The sequence below is a fragment of the Athene cunicularia genome (assembly GCF_003259725.1).
Source record: "Athene cunicularia isolate RWA chromosome 10 unlocalized genomic scaffold, athCun1 chr10_part1, whole genome shotgun sequence".
Classification (NCBI taxonomy): Eukaryota; Metazoa; Chordata; class Aves; order Strigiformes; family Strigidae; genus Athene; species Athene cunicularia.
In genome coordinates this window covers 18,178,151-18,196,866 of record NW_020799112.1, presented here as the reverse complement: position 1 = coordinate 18,196,866, position 18,716 = coordinate 18,178,151, and the positions used below count along the sequence as shown (strand labels likewise).

The window sequence follows — 18,716 nt, the reverse complement described above, 5'->3', positions numbered from 1 at the left end:
TGCACTATGTCTAGATAACAAAGAAAAGTTTCTCTGACAGCTTGATTTTATTCAACTCCCTCAACTTTCATTTCTGTATAGGGAATTATATTTAAAAGAATATTAAAAGGTTTTTGAGAAAACTGAATAAATAAACTTGTCTGTAACATTAAGAGAAGACTTTCCTGGAACAGTAATTCCTTCCTATATTTCAGCACTAGAATACAATAAGTGATTAAAAAAACCTTTCAGCTTTCTTGACTCTAGCTAGTCATTAGAATAAAAGAAATCAAACAAATTTTGATAAAGAGCTTCCAGATTAAATATTCTAGATAGTGCTTTTGCCCACACAGAACCAGTGACTCCCAGAAGGACTCATTCTAACTCTTACATCAAGCCAGAAAGTGGGGAGGCCAAAAGATCCAGTTACAAATTCTGTGCTGTGGCATAGAAGTCTTACAGTTACTTAGCAGACTTACAAGTTACTGTGGAGTTTAACTACATCCTTCTTTAGCACTAAGCTTAAAACAAATTCAAGATCTAGAAGACACCTTTCCATCAGAAGACAGATAAAAGAACATTTCTTGCATCAAAACAGTATTTTCTTCTGGACTGTTAGGCATTCTTACTTTCAATGTTGCACAAGCTGTGTAGCAAACGGTTGGCAAAATCTCTATAGGTTCTTTGAACATAACTCTGAATGTACTGGCTGTTCCATCACAACTAAACCCAGTATCGTTTTGTCCTAGAGTTTGATTCTTCTCATAATCAATTATCTGTACAAAAACATGAAAAGTATTTTTAGGTTTACAAGCTGGAGAAAGATTCTTATTGTATGCAGATTAGAAGATTACAACCAAACACTTGCCTACTCCACCCAGTTTAATTGCAAGGACAGCACAATTGGAAAGTAGGTGTCATTTCCCGATACCACTAGGGCTGACCCAGCAGCATGCCGAATGATGGCTTCTGAGTTTTACACAGGCTGTCCGACCTGTGAGCTAGATTCAACACTGCTCCAACCAGGTTACAGTCTTTGCTTGGGAGGTGAAGAATAAATAGCTCTCAGACCTTCAGCTTCTGACCTTCAAATACTACACATAATCCTGTACTTAGATTTGCTGATCTCCGTACGCCAACGCAGCCCACATGAGGGAAGCATATTCGCTGGCTGTGGCTAATTTAGAAAACAAGTTTTTACTGATAATATAGGCAGTCAATGCTAACATTCTTAAAACAAGAACTTGCGCTGCTATGTTTTGTAAAATTTACTTCTATTCTGGATTCTGTATAAAAATTACACTTAGACTACATTTTAATTCTTTTGCCTTCAATTTTAGAGGCGAATAGGAAGCACTAGCTAAGATGTAGTAGTAGCAGATACCTCACTTCTCATTTGGATATCCTGATCCATGCTGCTGAACACCTCTTGCAGAAGCTGGGTATCAGAGCTTTAGAGTAACATGAACGCTTCTCATGATAGGATTCTTGTTGGTGCAGTAATCAATTTTGATACTATTAAATTGCCATATCATATTTAATATTGCACAAATGAGATGAAGCCCTATTCTAGGCAAAACAGGCTCAAATATTTTTTTTTCCGGCCACAATCAGTAGAAATATTAACAATTATAACACTGAAGTCCTAAGCCCCTTTCACATAAAAGATTTACAATATACATCATCACTACTTTAGGACAAGTATTAAATAATTAAATAAATAACACTCTGGAGCTCTGCTAGTACTGATGCAGGTCCAAGAAGAAAGGCAGAGACACAGGACTTAAATACCTGTCTAATAAGATTGTGACAAGAAAGTTTCAGAGCCATCAGGAATTGGGGCTACTTCCAGAATAAAGAGAACCTGTGTAAGATGGATGGCCTTCATCTGAAACATAAAGGTACATTAGCCTTTCAGTTTGGACTGGGAACATGTTTTTCAAGTGAATCTCTTGATCATTCCTACTTAATATGCTTTGGTTTGCCTTGCAAGAACTAAATTCTTTTCAGATGAAATAAATACAGTAAACATGCTGAGGAAGCACACCAAATGCTTTCATCTTGGAATTCAGCTGAGAGAAAAACCCGCGGAGGGCGCTGACGGAAACGTGTCGGGGCAGGTGGCTGGGAATACAGATCCACAGAGCCGCCTGGGTTGGGAAGGCGCTTGAAGATCACCCAGTCCAACCATTAACCTCACACTGACAGCTCCCATTACACCCGAGCCCCAGCGCTATGTGGAATACACGGCTGGCTGAGACCTAGGACCTGCCCGCCCGTCCGGGGAGCAGGCAGTTAAAGAGAAATTAGAGAAAAAAGAAGTTGTTGTTTTTTTTTTTTTTTTCTCCCGTGTTCTCAAATTATTACTTTAGTATAAGTTGGGGGAGGGTACAGGATTTTGTACATGGAGACATTCTACTTCTACACAGCACATACCGCATGACACTGAATATTATATACATACATCCACTGCATCGAAGTAGTGTATGCAATCCATTAAGACCAGTTGCACACAATCCTTAGTTCATACTAATTTTTTAGTATGATAAAATAACATCATTACAAGTCTTGTATTCTCCTTTTCACACTATACATTTTCTTATAGGCACATATGTATATACAGTGGCTATTTCCATAACCAGCTCTATGTTCCAAAACAGCCCTTCTGAATTAAGAGAGATTCTGGAAAGATCTGTTTGTTGCTGAATTTAACTTAAGTGTTTCTTCAGTGAAGCTGCAGATGCTGTCTGCAGGGCTAAGTTTGTTAATTCTCCACAGCTCATCCAAACAGCCAAGATGATAGCAATATGAATCCAGCTTTGCTGATGTACTTCAAAAAATATAGTAGCAATTCATGTCCGTAGGGTCATTCCAAGGTCATTTTGGAAATAAGTGTAAGCTGGAACTACAGCAGCAGCTTTACTGTCTTTTTAGGACAGGTTAGGGAAAACGTACACAAGAAGTTCATAATGATTAAGGATTTTCCAGTTCAGAAAATGAATTTTACTACATGAGAAATGAAGGGGTGAAAATACAAAGCAATTAATCACAAGATACTATTTAAAACAATCTTCTCAATATACAGAGCATTTATTCCACGTGACAATTTGGTAAGAGGAAAAGCTAAATCACATTCTGCCAATAACGATGCAGAGAAAATAGCTTTTCTGGTACCTCTCAAACTAGTTTTGTTTTCAAAATTTTACACATTCATGTAGTTTCATAGGATTTTAACTGCTGTCAATAGTGAGCTGAAGTCCACTGATACACAGAGGCATTCGAGATGATCATGTGGAATTAAGTATAAAATATGATTTCTGGTATCTGTCCGTCTTCTATTGATGTACCATTGTTGTTACCTGGTGAACTATAAAAGACAAAGCATGTTTTGCTAGCAGTAGGAGATTCGTGAATCACTTTCTTCAAACCTTTTGTTCCATAGTGGGAATCAGGACCCTGAAAAATATCAGAAGGGATGAGTAACTGAATGGAAGTGGGCAGCAAGACCCATAAAATGTCGAAGTTCTAACATTACTGACTTAGGTTATTTTAATAGTATAAAATTTCTGTACCCACATTATTTAAGTTTTATACAAAATCCCAGGCAACAGAAGCAAGTGCACTATGTCTAGATAACAAAGAAAAGTTTCTCTGACAGCTTGATTTTATTCAACTCCCTCAACTTTCATTTCTGTATAGGGAATTATATTTAAAAGAATATTAAAAGGTTTTTGAGAAAACTGAATAAATAAACTTGTCTGTAACATTAAGAGAAGACTTTCCTGGAACAGTAATTCCTTCCTATATTTCAGCACTAGAATACAATAAGTGATTAAAAAAACCTTTCAGCTTTCTTGACTCTAGCTAGTCATTAGAATAAAAGAAATCAAACAAATTTTGATAAAGAGCTTCCAGATTAAATATTCTAGATAGTGCTTTTGCCCACACAGAACCAGTGACTCCCAGAAGGACTCATTCTAACTCTTACATCAAGCCAGAAAGTGGGGAGGCCAAAAGATCCAGTTACAAATTCTGTGCTGTGGCATAGAAGTCTTACAGTTACTTAGCAGACTTACAAGTTACTGTGGAGTTTAACTACATCCTTCTTTAGCACTAAGCTTAAAACAAATTCAAGATCTAGAAGACACCTTTCCATCAGAAGACAGATAAAAGAACATTTCTTGCATCAAAACAGTATTTTCTTCTGGACTGTTAGGCATTCTTACTTTCAATGTTGCACAAGCTGTGTAGCAAACGGTTGGCAAAATCTCTATAGGTTCTTTGAACATAACTCTGAATGTACTGGCTGTTCCATCACAACTAAACCCAGTATCGTTTTGTCCTAGAGTTTGATTCTTCTCATAATCAATTATCTGTACAAAAACATGAAAAGTATTTTTAGGTTTACAAGCTGGAGAAAGATTCTTATTGTATGCAGATTAGAAGATTACAACCAAACACTTGCCTACTCCACCCAGTTTAATTGCAAGGACAGCACAATTGGAAAGTAGGTGTCATTTCCCGATACCACTAGGGCTGACCCAGCAGCATGCCGAATGATGGCTTCTGAGTTTTACACAGGCTGTCCGACCTGTGAGCTAGATTCAACACTGCTCCAACCAGGTTACAGTCTTTGCTTGGGAGGTGAAGAATAAATAGCTCTCAGACCTTCAGCTTCTGACCTTCAAATACTACACATAATCCTGTACTTAGATTTGCTGATCTCCGTACGCCAACGCAGCCCACATGAGGGAAGCATATTCGCTGGCTGTGGCTAATTTAGAAAACAAGTTTTTACTGATAATATAGGCAGTCAATGCTAACATTCTTAAAACAAGAACTTGCGCTGCTATGTTTTGTAAAATTTACTTCTATTCTGGATTCTGTATAAAAATTACACTTAGACTACATTTTAATTCTTTTGCCTTCAATTTTAGAGGCGAATAGGAAGCACTAGCTAAGATGTAGTAGTAGCAGATACCTCACTTCTCATTTGGATATCCTGATCCATGCTGCTGAACACCTCTTGCAGAAGCTGGGTATCAGAGCTTTAGAGTAACATGAACGCTTCTCATGATAGGATTCTTGTTGGTGCAGTAATCAATTTTGATACTATTAAATTGCCATATCATATTTAATATTGCACAAATGAGATGAAGCCCTATTCTAGGCAAAACAGGCTCAAATATTTTTTTTTCCGGCCACAATCAGTAGAAATATTAACAATTATAACACTGAAGTCCTAAGCCCCTTTCACATAAAAGATTTACAATATACATCATCACTACTTTAGGACAAGTATTAAATAATTAAATAAATAACACTCTGGAGCTCTGCTAGTACTGATGCAGGTCCAAGAAGAAAGGCAGAGACACAGGACTTAAATACCTGTCTAATAAGATTGTGACAAGAAAGTTTCAGAGCCATCAGGAATTGGGGCTACTTCCAGAATAAAGAGAACCTGTGTAAGATGGATGGCCTTCATCTGAAACATAAAGGTACATTAGCCTTTCAGTTTGGACTGGGAACATGTTTTTCAAGTGAATCTCTTGATCATTCCTACTTAATATGCTTTGGTTTGCCTTGCAAGAACTAAATTCTTTTCAGATGAAATAAATACAGTAAACATGCTGAGGAAGCACACCAAATGCTTTCATCTTGGAATTCAGCTGAGAGAATCAAACACGAGTTAATGCAAAGTGAAAATCCCTACAGATGTACAGTATAACTGCTAGGTTCTCAGCACCAACTCTTTTGTTCTAAAGATCCAATCTAGTGCATTATGTTACTCATTTACGTAAATGTACTGTTTGAGAAAACCAAACCGACGGCACTTCAAATCAATTTGCAAGTGAGCTTTTAAACTGAGGAATGTGGAAAAGCCAATAAATTCCTTCAAAACCTCATTTCAGCTACATTCTGTTTGGAACATCATAAAAGGAAAGGCACAACATTTTTTTCTTAAGAGACAGACACAAAATTCCTATCCTTAAGTACAGGATGGTCAGAGAACAGTAATCATCAAATAGGAAACAGAAAACAAATAAACTGATATTTAAATAGGATGCCCAGAAATGAACCAAAACAGCAGTCCCAGCACATGCCAGAAGTCTACAAAATAAGATAAGGACAATGGAATTCCTGTCCCTACATGACGTCACAGATGCTTTCTTTCACAAAATTTCCCACATACTTAATAAATCAGTGTGATGCGATAGTACCAGGTTACGACATACATAGCACAGAGTCAAACCATGCCAGACATGGAATGCCAATACCTTGTTAGAAAGCTTAGAATCAAATCAAAACTATTATCATAAGAAAGAGAATTCAAATGGACTGAAATTCCATAATTAAGAAGGAAAAAATATAGTACTGGATCAATATTACTAGAAGACAATCCTGACCACGACTTGCTGAGAGAGATCAAACAGGCTAGAAGAGCAGGAAATACAATTTTAGTGGTGTCTTCAATTACCTGCTCAGAATGGGCAAGTGTCATGTCAGGACATGAAGCAGGGGTGACATTTTTAGATGCTATCACTGACCATTTCGTGAGCTTGCTAACCAATTGCTCAGTTGGAAGAAACGCAACCCTTGATTTGGTACTGAGTGATGAGCAGGATCAGATTCAAAACTTCATAATGGAAACACTATGTAACAGTGTCCATAATATCCTTAAGAGTCAACACTCCCACGTGAACAACAAAAGCAAATCCACCACGGCTGTGCTAAAATTAAAAAGGAGAAAAAATGAGGAAGCTTATTCAAAAAGAAGCTAAAAGGAGCAATTAAAATCAAACCCTTATAAGAAGCATTCAGACTACGGAATGACATCACGCGCCCAAGTACAGTATTGGTGCGTATCACCTATTAGGAAAGGCTTGAGAAAAGGGGAAAAAACCTGGCATGGCTGATCAGCAAAAGGCTATTACTGGAAATAAACAAAAAAGGGCATCATAGAGAAACATGAAGTTGTATCCAGATTAAAATAGAAAGGTTCAAACTGACAGATTAAAATTTAAAAAATACAGTTAAGCAGGCCAAAAGAAGGTTTAGGAACAGCTATCTGAAAATATCAAAACCAACGTTAAATCATTCTTTCAACACAGCAGTAGCAAAAAGCCCTACAGACTTTCTGGTGAGCTAAACATCATGAAGATATAAAACAAGTAGCAGCAGGATAAGATCTTCTTGTAGGAGCCTGGAGAACAGCAATACAAATCAATCATTTACCAGAAGAAGAAACCAGGGAGATTCTTATGCTGGAACAACGTTTTCAGCAAACCTAAAATTGGAGTAATTTTATGGCAGAAGTTACGGTAACAGTAACATACAACCTTCTGCCCCAGACTGAACCCAGTATCAAATAAGATGTCAATCTTTCCAAAAAGCTCTGGGCAAGGACAAGCCTCTAAGCCCCAATACATGTACCAGGTGAGCTAAGAATGTAATAAATACCCAGTTGGGTCAGACAAATGGTCCAGTGCAGTGCAACAGTGGCAAGAGAAGATGTTGCTGAGGATTAGCACACAGGTCTGGGCTCTGCTGTCCATTCCCCCCAGCATCCAAAACTGTCGTACTAGGGGCGCTATGGTGCACATGCCCCTTCTGATTCTTCTGGAATCTTCTAGTGGATCTGCTATTGATGAACGAGCATGTTCAAATACCACCAAATTCAAAACAGGATATCTGCTTCATGTTGCAGTATGCTTAGTATTCTCTGCATTGAAAAAATACTCTTACTGTTTTGATCTTTTGCTAGTATCAGTCAGAGTCTCCTAGTTCTACTACTATGGGGTTTGGTGATTAACAAAAAGTTCCGCATTTACCTTACGCACTGCCCCCATGATTTTAGAAACATTGCCCACACTTCCCCATAGCCTTCCTCCCTACAGACTGAAGAATCCTAGCCTTTCTGGTCTCTGACATAAAGCAGCAGCTCTATCCCCTTAATTGTTTCAGTTACCCTCCTCTTTATCTTCTAATTCTACTGTGTAGGATTGGGAACTGCACACAATACTCAAGATGTGGGTATACCTGGCTTTCATACAGCAACACAATGTCACCTTTTATCTTGTTTTTGGTATCTTCCTGATGACACAGTGGGCTTTTTTAGCAGTCACTTACACGTGTCACTGATTTCAGAGAGCTGTTGATGACAAATCCAAGATCTCTTTACTGAATTACTAGAAACTTTATTAATGAAGGACAGACTTTGTGCACAACTGAACAGAGGATAAAGCTATGAAATTCCTTACAGCTTACAGGAATTCAAGGTTAGACCAGGTAAGTATCCTGAAGATTCACCAGGAGCTACTAAGCAGAGAAACCAAATCAGTCATGGGAAAAACTTACACTGAAAATGACTGAAAGACAGGAGAATACATCAGAAAGGGAGAAGGGTTTCATACTGTTCTTACTTTTCCCTAGTCATCTGCTTATGACCACTGCTGGGGACAAAACACAGGTTAGATAGATTCCTGACCTATCAATTGCTCCTACCTAAATCTACATCAAACCTTCTGCAAGTGCTGCAAGTGTAGTTTCTGCACAAGCCTATTTAAAGAGAATATCTAGTACCTGTATATTGACTTGATAGTCTGTGGGTCCATGAATAGATCCATATAATCCAAATCCCACTATGGAAATTCTTCTATTAACTGTGAACCTAGTAAGACACAAGCCAAGAAAGGAATTTAAACAACTCTGATAAGTGTGTTACCTTATTCCTAGTCAAGTAGGAAAAAGACTTCCATGGAAGAGTAGTGAAGTAAATTGAATTTTTTTTTTTTTTTCAATAACACTTTCCATTTAGATTTCAGTAGTAAGAAAAATGCTATGTAAGGTATCAGCTTCATAGGTTAAAGCTTTGCTAAGCCCCCAAGATATTCAGTATCACTAAATGAAAAATGGCCAGATTCCTTTCAATATCTCCAAAATAAAATCAGATCAAGACTTGGTATTTTAAAAAGGAGTATGCAGCTAACAACCAATCAGAATGCATGCAGTCATCCTGAAGTTTGTTCTTTGCTACTCCGTATTTTATGAGTGCAGCAGTCTAAGTTATTTTTAAAAAAGGGAAAGATTACACGTGCCCAAACAGAACCAGCATGTTTGTTACTGTATCTTACGCCAAAAAGTTAAAGATGAGTAATACCATCCCTTTCTTCCCACACTTTGTCTCTCCTACAAACTGTTTCAAAAGCCATACCTAATCCGATCACTTGTTCCACTGTAGCCCCAGCGACTCTCCACTTGCTGGAACCTGTTAATGCTGCATTCTTTTCCTCTAAGGCAACATCTTGGTCGGTCAATATAATCTACTTTAGGTTTAGGATTGACAGTAAAATGCAGAAAGAGATTTACTACTTCCCGATCTGACAAGATTCCAGACTGAGCAGGGCCTGTGAAAAGAAAAAACTTCTAAGATGAGTCGAAGAACTACTCCCAACTGTTGTATTTGAACCACACATATCTGCAAGCTGAAGAGGACAATAATATTTTCCAACAGCCACAACATATTTTGCAGAATGTTTTCCTTTCATTTCTGTATCACAACCTTTATTGCATGATATTAATAAGGGTGTTAAATGTAAACTCTAAACACTTACAGGTGAACAGTGCAGAGATATGGTCTAACAGTAAGATAAAGAACCCCAAAACTCACCTGCTGCAAACTCTTCAATAGTCATTAATGGAAAACGGATTAAGGAAAGAGCTCTTCCAAGGACTTTTTGTTTGTTTCCAAATGTCACAGGCAGTTGTTGTCTTTGACATTCTGCTTCTGCCCAGCGAACAACAGCTCCAAAGAGTCTACTTTCTCGAATACTAAGGGTATCTCTTTCTAGAACTGCACATAATGTGTCTAAAGAAAAAAGTATTAACAGATTTATATCCGTTTTCAGCCACACCAATAACAGTGTTACACACTAAGTAAGCTTAACATGTTAACACTAAGAACATTCATTATAAGACAACTTAACATATGTATATAGAAAACTCCCAGTGGTGTACAGACTCCAAACTAAAAAAATAGTTTTCCTGTTATGAAGACAGCATATGAACTTTCTTCTGGGTTCCTAAGAGTGTGACTATATATAATGTATGTAGTGACAACCAATATCCTAAAGAGTTTCCATGGCTAGGGCAGGATTAAAACTGGAAGTGACCAAGCGTTGAGTGCACACTACTAAAAAAACAAGTTATTCATGATGACTTTGTCATACTTTCATCCGAATAGCCACCTGCCGATCTGGATCAACTACAGACACAAGCAGCAGTGGTGCATGCAAAACCAGTTTAAAGATACCTGAAAGTCATCTTAAACATTGAAGTATTTGCCACCCACAAAGCTCAAAGGTGGAACACAGGGTGTGAGGCTAGGTACTCTCATGTGTTTTTACAAAAAGCAAGTTTTCCTGTATTTCTTACTTGTTCTGGCATTTTATGAATAACAGGTATCTAAAAATCTCAGTTTATCAAAGAACACAAGCCTGAAAACAAATGTGTTTTCATATTCTGAATCTTCTGTCTTCCTTGGGAATTTTTATATGCCCTGAATTTAAGCAAGGCATGTTTGCAGTCATAGAAAATATCACATGGGAAAGTCAAAACAGATTGGGACTTATCAAGAGCAGAGATAAGCACTCACAGTCTGGGCACAAATCCCACTGAACATGAGTTAACAATAACTTAACAATTTCTTTAAGCAGCTGGAACACCTTCCCTCAGTCTGAGTTTTCACACAGTCTAGCTGAATTGGAGTAAAATCTTAGACATATAGTAGCAATGAAACTAAGTAAGCAAATTTACAACTGCTAGCTTTTCATAAAAGATGAAACAAAGAAACCAGAAGTTTAGGTATTTATTTTTTAAATAGATTTCATAAATTGTACCTGATCTGCACAACTCTAAATAGAGAAATACCATGTGGCAACAAAACAGTGTGATTCCTGTTACATGCAAAAAGCAGGTTTGGATCCCTCAGGGATGAGGCACAACACTGAGTTAAGTGAAAGCTTTGGCTTTAATGAAAGCCAAAAGTGTGATCATGGTGGGAGCCCCGCTGGGGACACCGACACCAAGTGAAGCACTGTGGGGGTGGGCAATAAAACGTGTGCTGATTAACATATCATACATATGCAATGTCCTCTTTTTCTCATTAGCAAACTCGCTGATTGTAGTGCAGGTACTGTCATCCGCATTCTGAGATCTGCAGCTGGCCGGTGCGTTGGCGTCTGTGCAAAGGTGGGTGCAGATGAGGAGGAAAGTGAACTACTCCAGGTTACTGTGACAAGGAGACAATGTGCCTGGGACTCTACCCACTCAGATGTGGGAGGCAAACTATCCTGAGTCAGTGTAACAAAGTCTTCTCGTGACCTACAATTCCCTTCAGAAGTTTAATGCTTAGGACACACAAAATTACTTACCTATATCAATATCAGTAAAGCCTTCTGCACTTATTGCATCCATAGTACTTTTGTCTATTGTGTCAAGGCAAAGACTAGCAAGCTGAGGTTCATCAAACAAACGAGCCTGTAAAGGTAGAGAAATACATCTTTAAGCATAAAGTTCACAAACCACTAATCTTAAAAAGCAACTATTTTTACTCTAGTATAGATCCAAATTAAAATAGGTTGATTTCTCTAAGTACTCTGTACCCTAAAGAGCACTTAAATTCTCAAAGGAGTACATAATTAATGAGAATTCACTAAATGCAATATAATTTTTAAAAAGTACACATAAAATCCAATATAGAGAACTGAAGCACAGTCTTAACAGAAAAAGATTCAGGCAAATACACTGTAGGATAAACTAACTTCATCTGAAATGTCCTAGTCTATTGCATGCTTAAAAAAAGAAAAAAGAAAGGAAAAAAAGCCTTTCCTCCACATTAATAAGAAGATGAGTCTTTAAAAATTCTAGCAGAGCAACAAGACATTTTCATACATGAATTAGACTATGTGACACCAAACCTACTGTGATGTAATATTTAGTAATTTTCCTCCAAATACTGATTTTCCTAGTGAATCAAAACTAAGCTTAAATTTACCTACTTGAGTAAGCAGCATAAAGGCATTATCTGCTCGGAGGTGCTTTGTTAGAAAATCCACACAATGTGCTTCCAGGGCTGGGACTGCATACTTTTTAGCAGTGTATAAAGTAGTCATGACTGTTTCTGGACCAATCTGAACTTCATCTGAATAAAGAAACCTAGAAATCAATACACAAATACAGATCAAAAAAAGGTATCTTGGGGGGCGGAGTCAAGCACAACACAACAGTCTCTTTGCATTTATAAAACAGGTCAAAGATTTGGACTGTGAACATGAAACAGTTGACCACGTTAGCATTTTTACAAATTAATAAGCTAGTTAAAGGGTTGAAGAAAGAATATTACGTTAACCTAATGGCATACATTTGTTTTAAATATGCATTACTCCCTAAGACTGATCTGGCTGTACTAGTTATACATAGCTACTGAACTGTAAACAACAGCTGAGCTGCAGAATTAATATATGAATGTACACTCTAAAGAGCTGTATACCAAGTATCAATACATAGCTCTCTATGGCTGTATTACTGAACTTAATTTACTGACAGTTCACCCTCGCTTCTTCCCCACCATGAAGAAAACAGTGTCAAGGACTTATACTGTGGTAACATCTTATGTCAAAGTTCCCAATCTGTAGTGCTCAGAGGAGAGGAAAGGAAATAACATTCTAGCAGGTGACCTTGACTCTTCTATTCCTGCCACAGCAAAACGCTCTGGCTTGTCTCCACTGTTGGAGGCTAGATGATTGGTTGAGATTTTAGCATAAGCTGTGAAACAAAAGATAGAAGCCTCCACCAAAACCAGGAACAAAACCTGTTTCCTGAGCAGTTGTAATTTCAGACCATACAAGATAAGATTTATTTTAAGGTTCTGTAACTTTTCTTAGAGGTGACCTTGAAGATAATCTTAGCAATATTTCATCAGTCTTTCAGATAATAACCAAGAATAGCCTGTGATTTAGAAAAAATACATTTGTCCTCAACATACAGGTGATTAAACATAATAAACCAGGGCACATTAGCAAATGCAGGAATTCCATAATGAAGACCAAGTCTTTACTACATTTCTTAATATTTTTTGTTCAGAACCTCTGGAGATGAACAGCAAGTGATGCACAGAGATAGAAGGCATGTTTAGAACGGTTTTTAAATCTAACAATAAGCAGTTTGCATTTAACAGAAGAAACTCGTGAAAGTAATGGACTGAAACTTTTCCGCAACATTGGGAGATCTAAGTAATAGAAACTTAGAATAAGTTTTAGCTAAAGCTCTTAGCTGTTTATATTCCTTATATTCCAAGAAAACTCTAATTATTGGAAACTGCTAACAGACAACTACATATGGTATTCAGCACTACATTTGCTGTTATTTAACAATAGGTACAAATTTACTGTTACAATACCCCAATCTATTCAGACAGCCAGCTTTCACGTCACCTAGGGAATGTGAATGATGCTCTAAATTAATTCTTCAACTCTTGGATTTACATCAAACATCTTTTAGAAAGAATGAGTTTAATTAAATGCTTTTTTTTTTTTAGTAGAAGTTTCATACTTTTAATTTAGAACTGAGTTATGAAAGCTATAAACTATTATCCGTTGATGAAAATGATGGGCTGACTTACCAGTCACAATCACTGACAAAATTATTTTTAAGAAACTAAGGTCTCATAGGTAAGTTTTGTATACCAAATTGACAAGTAGATCATTAAAGCACTAGAATAGTGCATTTAGATTTTGGTTTTAAGATTAAAAAAAAATCTGATTAAAATGCCCTCACTTTCTTTGTATGACTTTATAGGAGCTTGGAGTACTAATTACATAAAAATTAAAAATTAACAGGCTGTAAAAAAAAGCAGCATTACCACACAAACTACATGACAAATTTTACCTAACCCTAAAAAAAACAACCAGCCCCAGAAATTCATCAAGTTGGTTTTGGAACATGGTTTTGATTTTATTCCTTAAGTGTGTCAGATCTGAAGCCAATGAACTGACACACCAGAGGAGCTCCATTAGGCTTGTGGTTCACTTTCTACGACACCTTCTTCAGAATGAGGGTGCAGTTTCAGACTGCACTTTTCTGACCCTTGCTCTCCCAGGAATTTTGCAGGCTTTTTCCTCATATGATCAAAAACTAATTACAGGCCCAAATGACAGGAATTCAAATGTGGCAACAGTGCATATACATGCGGGTTTTTTCATTCATGTGCGATCTAGGAGTTACAGGATGCTTTTTCATCCCATGAAGGACACACTTGAGGCTCTATGCTCCAATCCCTCCCCTGCTGTATGGCTGGATATACAGTAAGAGACACTCCCCAACTGAAGGTGTGTCAATGACAAACTAATGGGACTTTAAGCAATTCAAGTTCTGACCACTAAAATTTGCACAGCTTCTCAACCAGTAACTAAAACATCGGTGTGTTATCAACCCGACTGTCAGCACAGATCCAACACAAGCTACTACAAAGAATTTAACTCTACCCGGGGCAAAGCCAGTACATTCTCCATCCCTTATTACAGCATGTTCAGGTCCCGCACTATCACAACACATCCTCATTGCGTTCATTTGGTGTAAGACTTTGGGCTCCATCTGTTATGGTATTCACTCAGGACGGGAGAGGTGGTGTGCTGCGTGGAGTTACTGACCCCATCTGTTTCTAGGCACTGATCTCCGCTGGGCATAACAACTCATAGTTACAGAACATCTGATAAAGTTACATACTTTGAAACTAAGGAAACTCAGGACAAGTAGTGTCCAAATACGTTAAGAAAGTCACATGGTCGGGTTTTTTGTGTTTAATATTTCAAGTTTTTGACAATGCTAATACTATTTTGGAATTTTCAAAGCCAAACCGTAGTCCTTCGCAAATACTAAAAAAAGTGAATTTGTAGAGTTGAAAGGTAGCTGCAAAAACTATGAAAAATGGTAATTAAGTACACTGCTCTAGGATGTCGTGCAATCCTATTTCCCCTAAGTATACGGATGGATGATCATGATGCATTCACCTACTCATAAAAGAGGAACTCCAGGTGTGTCTTCTGTCTAAAAATCCCTCTGCTCACGTGCCAAGAGCTCTGTCTCTGTGTTAACTCTCCCATTTGGGGCATGCCTGAACTAGCACACCTTTATGAGGATACCACTGTTTCTCTTCCACTTAATTCAGTGCAACTCAAGATCACTTATCCTTCCCCCTTGCCTTTTTCTTTCCTCTCCTCCCTTTGAGAGCCTTACAGAAATAACCCGCTCTCTAGATACCAACTGATGGTGTTGTCAGCCAGGATGGGGAGGGTATGTATATGTGTGCAGCGCACTTTCAGCGACCAGAACAATTTTTCCAAGTGAACACTCAATCATTCACTTCACATAAGCCTCTCATACATTTTACGCTGCTTTTCTTTACCCTCCAGTTCGCACTTCCTTCTCCCCTAGCCTTAGTATCGTCCCATCAGCTGAAATATTTTCACCATTCTAAAAGCACACAGGAATCTTTTTCCAGTTAGTCATGATTACCCCTTTATTTACTGCTTGCCAAAGTCCTCTGCAAAGACATTTGGAAGACTGACTGCTAAATTTGTTCCATGTCGTCACTTTCCTTTATACTGTGTTCAAAGGACAAGTTAAATTACTGTAAAACGTGAATGAAATTTTAAAAAATCTTATTAAAACCAACAAAATGAAACCCTAAAGCAGAATCCTGCTGAGACAACTTTAATCTTCTTGATCACCACTATTCAATTTGTACAGTTAGAAACATACCAAAAAAAAAAACCCTGTTTAATTGGGAGACATTCAAACTGTGACCTTGATATTATTTCAACTCTTAAGGATTTATCTGTCAAACTACTGAAGTAGTCAGCTGCTTTTAAAAAAAACTCCTCTGTCTCATGTCTGAAAACTTTGGAGGCAAAGAGGAATACTGGCTAAGCTGAAGCACACACCACAGACATTTCTAAGCCTTTGAGCTTGGCCAGTTGTTTTCTAAGAAAGTTCTCTCCACTTTTCTAGCCAGTTTTAAAAGTCTCCCCCTTCTCCATCTTTACAGGTAAGATTTTAGCCCACAGACAAGGTCTATCCAACTTTCTCAAGGGGAAAAAACAAATCCTGAAATGTATTACTGGAATTACAGTGGTACCATCAATTAAAAGTTTAATTTAATTATTTGTAAATACCAATTTATTAGAGTCCCCTGTTAGAAAAAAGTAGCAACTGTAGTCAATTTTAAATCCTGTACGACTACATCCAAAATAAAAATTAAAAATACAGACATCACATTAACTTGGTGACTATCATGTTTAAATTGTTCAATTTTTAACTACTTTTTGCTTCCCCATAAACATCATTCTTGAACTACCATCTATTTTGTGACAAAACACTAACACTGATGAAAGTTTACATCACAGAACAGAGAAATTACACTCAGCCTTATGGGACAGATACAAATGGAGTGATTTTTTTAAGAGCATCCAAAATATTTTCACCAAAAAATCTTTTCCTTTGGCTTTAATTTAAAAGTAGCATTTGTCAGTAGATCTTTATGAAACACATCAACTACAGATAGGACCTAACAAGCCCCATGAGTAAATAAAATGGAAATGAGCCATGGAACATTAAATAATTATTAAATTACCCATAAAAGTTTTTGCATCACTTAAATGTTTCTTTTACCTTGATGTTCATTTGCTATGTGTATTCATTTCTAGCCAGTACACCTCAAATTGGTCTTTGCAAAGATTAAAGAAAGGCAACCATCATTATCTGACCGTTTTAGTAGTGATAGATCAAAGAGGCCAACAGTTCAAGGTATAATTCTCGCCTCTTCTGGCCAACACTGGGAAAAAAACCAGTCTGTCTTATAGATGGTATACTTTAAAAACAGTGTATACAAGCATGGAACACAACCATGGAACATGTATACAAGTCCAGCAGTGGTCTGTATTACAGAAGTTCTCCTTAGGTATGTTTTTAACAAGGTGTTGCAATGTCTATTTATTCCAATTTAAACTCAAAACACACTTATAATTTGGAAGAATGTCCTACAAAGCTGCCGTGTATTTAATACCAAAAGAAGACATCAAACCTGAGATGTTTCAACAGTTCATCAGTCCAAGGATATTTAGACAAGATACACATACAGTCAGTGTCCTTACGTAAGTCCCTTGCCATTATGTGCTAGCAGTTCTACCAACACAAGATGGCTTTTGTTTGCTTCCAACAACATCTCTTCATTCACTTCTAGGGCTTTCAAATACTATCCTGCTTATCTTTACTCAGAACTCTCCTGTTTCCATGTTTATATTTTTATCCAGACAAGCTTCTATTTACTTTTCACTGTCCAGTGTTTTTTTCCATATATATAGAAACACATCTATTTGCTTTTAACCTTTGAAACCATTGTGCTTGAAAGACACTTCCTACTATCTCCCACTCTTCTACATACTCTTCACCTTGCCACTCCCTCTTTGCTAAGCATCCACAAAATAAAGACAGTTCATTTGCTAATGTTAACAGAAAGACATTGCTGCTGCATGGTCGTTTGTTGGTTTTTTGGGTTTTCTTTTTCCAAACCAGTTGCTGCAACACTTGTGTCCACAATTACTAAATCTTCTCCTCCCTGTTCTTATCTGTCAGGCCTCAAAATGAAGAGAAAGTTGCTTAGGTTTTGGTGCTTTTCCCATTACAGAATTCTTTGACATACTATATATTTATATAATATATATTAATATATTATCCAGGCAATAATATTACTTCTTTCCCAAATGTTCATTACAGGAACCTGATCCACATATTTTATAGAGGTTTTGCCTAGCAGAGGAGTTTCTTTGAGAAAAACCTTAAGGTTAAGCAGTTTGGTCATATTACCACACCATAGCCTGATGCACAAAGAAACTACCAGTAATTGATTCTATGGACACCATAGATTTTATTTACCACTACACTGAGTAAAAAGAAATGGTAGGTAAACTCATCAGTTTTGTGAGCATGAGAAGTAGCAGATCCTATTCTGCCAGAATTAGGAATCACTAACCCATTTTACATACTTTTTGCCATCACTGCACTCATGGTACCACTTGGGTGGGTTGCGTGTAAAAATCAGTTAGTTACTGCCTTCTCCTCCACTCTCCACCCAAAAGTATCTGAAATAAGTGTGATTACAATGGGTATTACTCTGGTAAAAAGACACAATTTATTACCACTGCTGAAAAAGAAAAGTGAACAGTAAGATGAGTAGAAGTTCAAAGTAAGTATCAGATGAAGTTAAAAGCTTGGTACAACAGTCTCTGTCCTTTCTTAACCATTATCAGAGGGTGGATGGATAGCACCTTGCTTAACAAAACCGGAATCAAAGAGCCGAACCAGACACCCACCACTATCAAAGTACTTTCCTGAATGGACAATTAGTTTCCCGAAAATCAGGGCACTTCTCTTGGGAAAAGGATGCAGGGGAAAGAGCAAGAAGGCACCAAAATGTGTTCGCTGGGCGGTGTGACCTTGCGTGCCAGCCCAGAAGGTGGATACGCGTTTTCTCTGCATCTCCCTCCACGGACACGCACACGGCGGCCGGGGGAAAGGCAGGGAGGGCTCTTCGGGGACAGGAGCGGCCACCGAGCGAGGAAATTACAGCAGCGGCCGCGCGGCCCCCCCCGGCCCGGCCCGGCGGGCGATGCCGCCGGGCT

The 18,716-nt window shown here is 37.7% G+C and overlaps 1 protein-coding gene across 1 annotated transcript; it reads right to left on the bottom strand.

Annotated features, from left to right (window-relative positions):
* Positions 1-2,552: 2,552 nt before the first annotated feature.
* Positions 2,553-17,744, bottom strand: BTBD1 (BTB domain containing 1). Its single transcript, XM_026855725.1, has 7 exons — positions 12,039-17,744; positions 11,412-11,517; positions 9,650-9,847; positions 9,194-9,386; positions 8,563-8,650; positions 4,206-4,352; positions 2,553-3,435 (listed from the first exon to the last, which is right to left on the bottom strand). The coding sequence occupies exons 1-7, from the start codon at positions 12,150-12,152 to the stop codon at positions 3,277-3,279; spliced, it is 1,005 nt and encodes a 334-aa protein (XP_026711526.1). The 5' UTR covers positions 12,153-17,744; the 3' UTR covers positions 2,553-3,276.
* Positions 17,745-18,716: the final 972 nt, after the last annotated feature.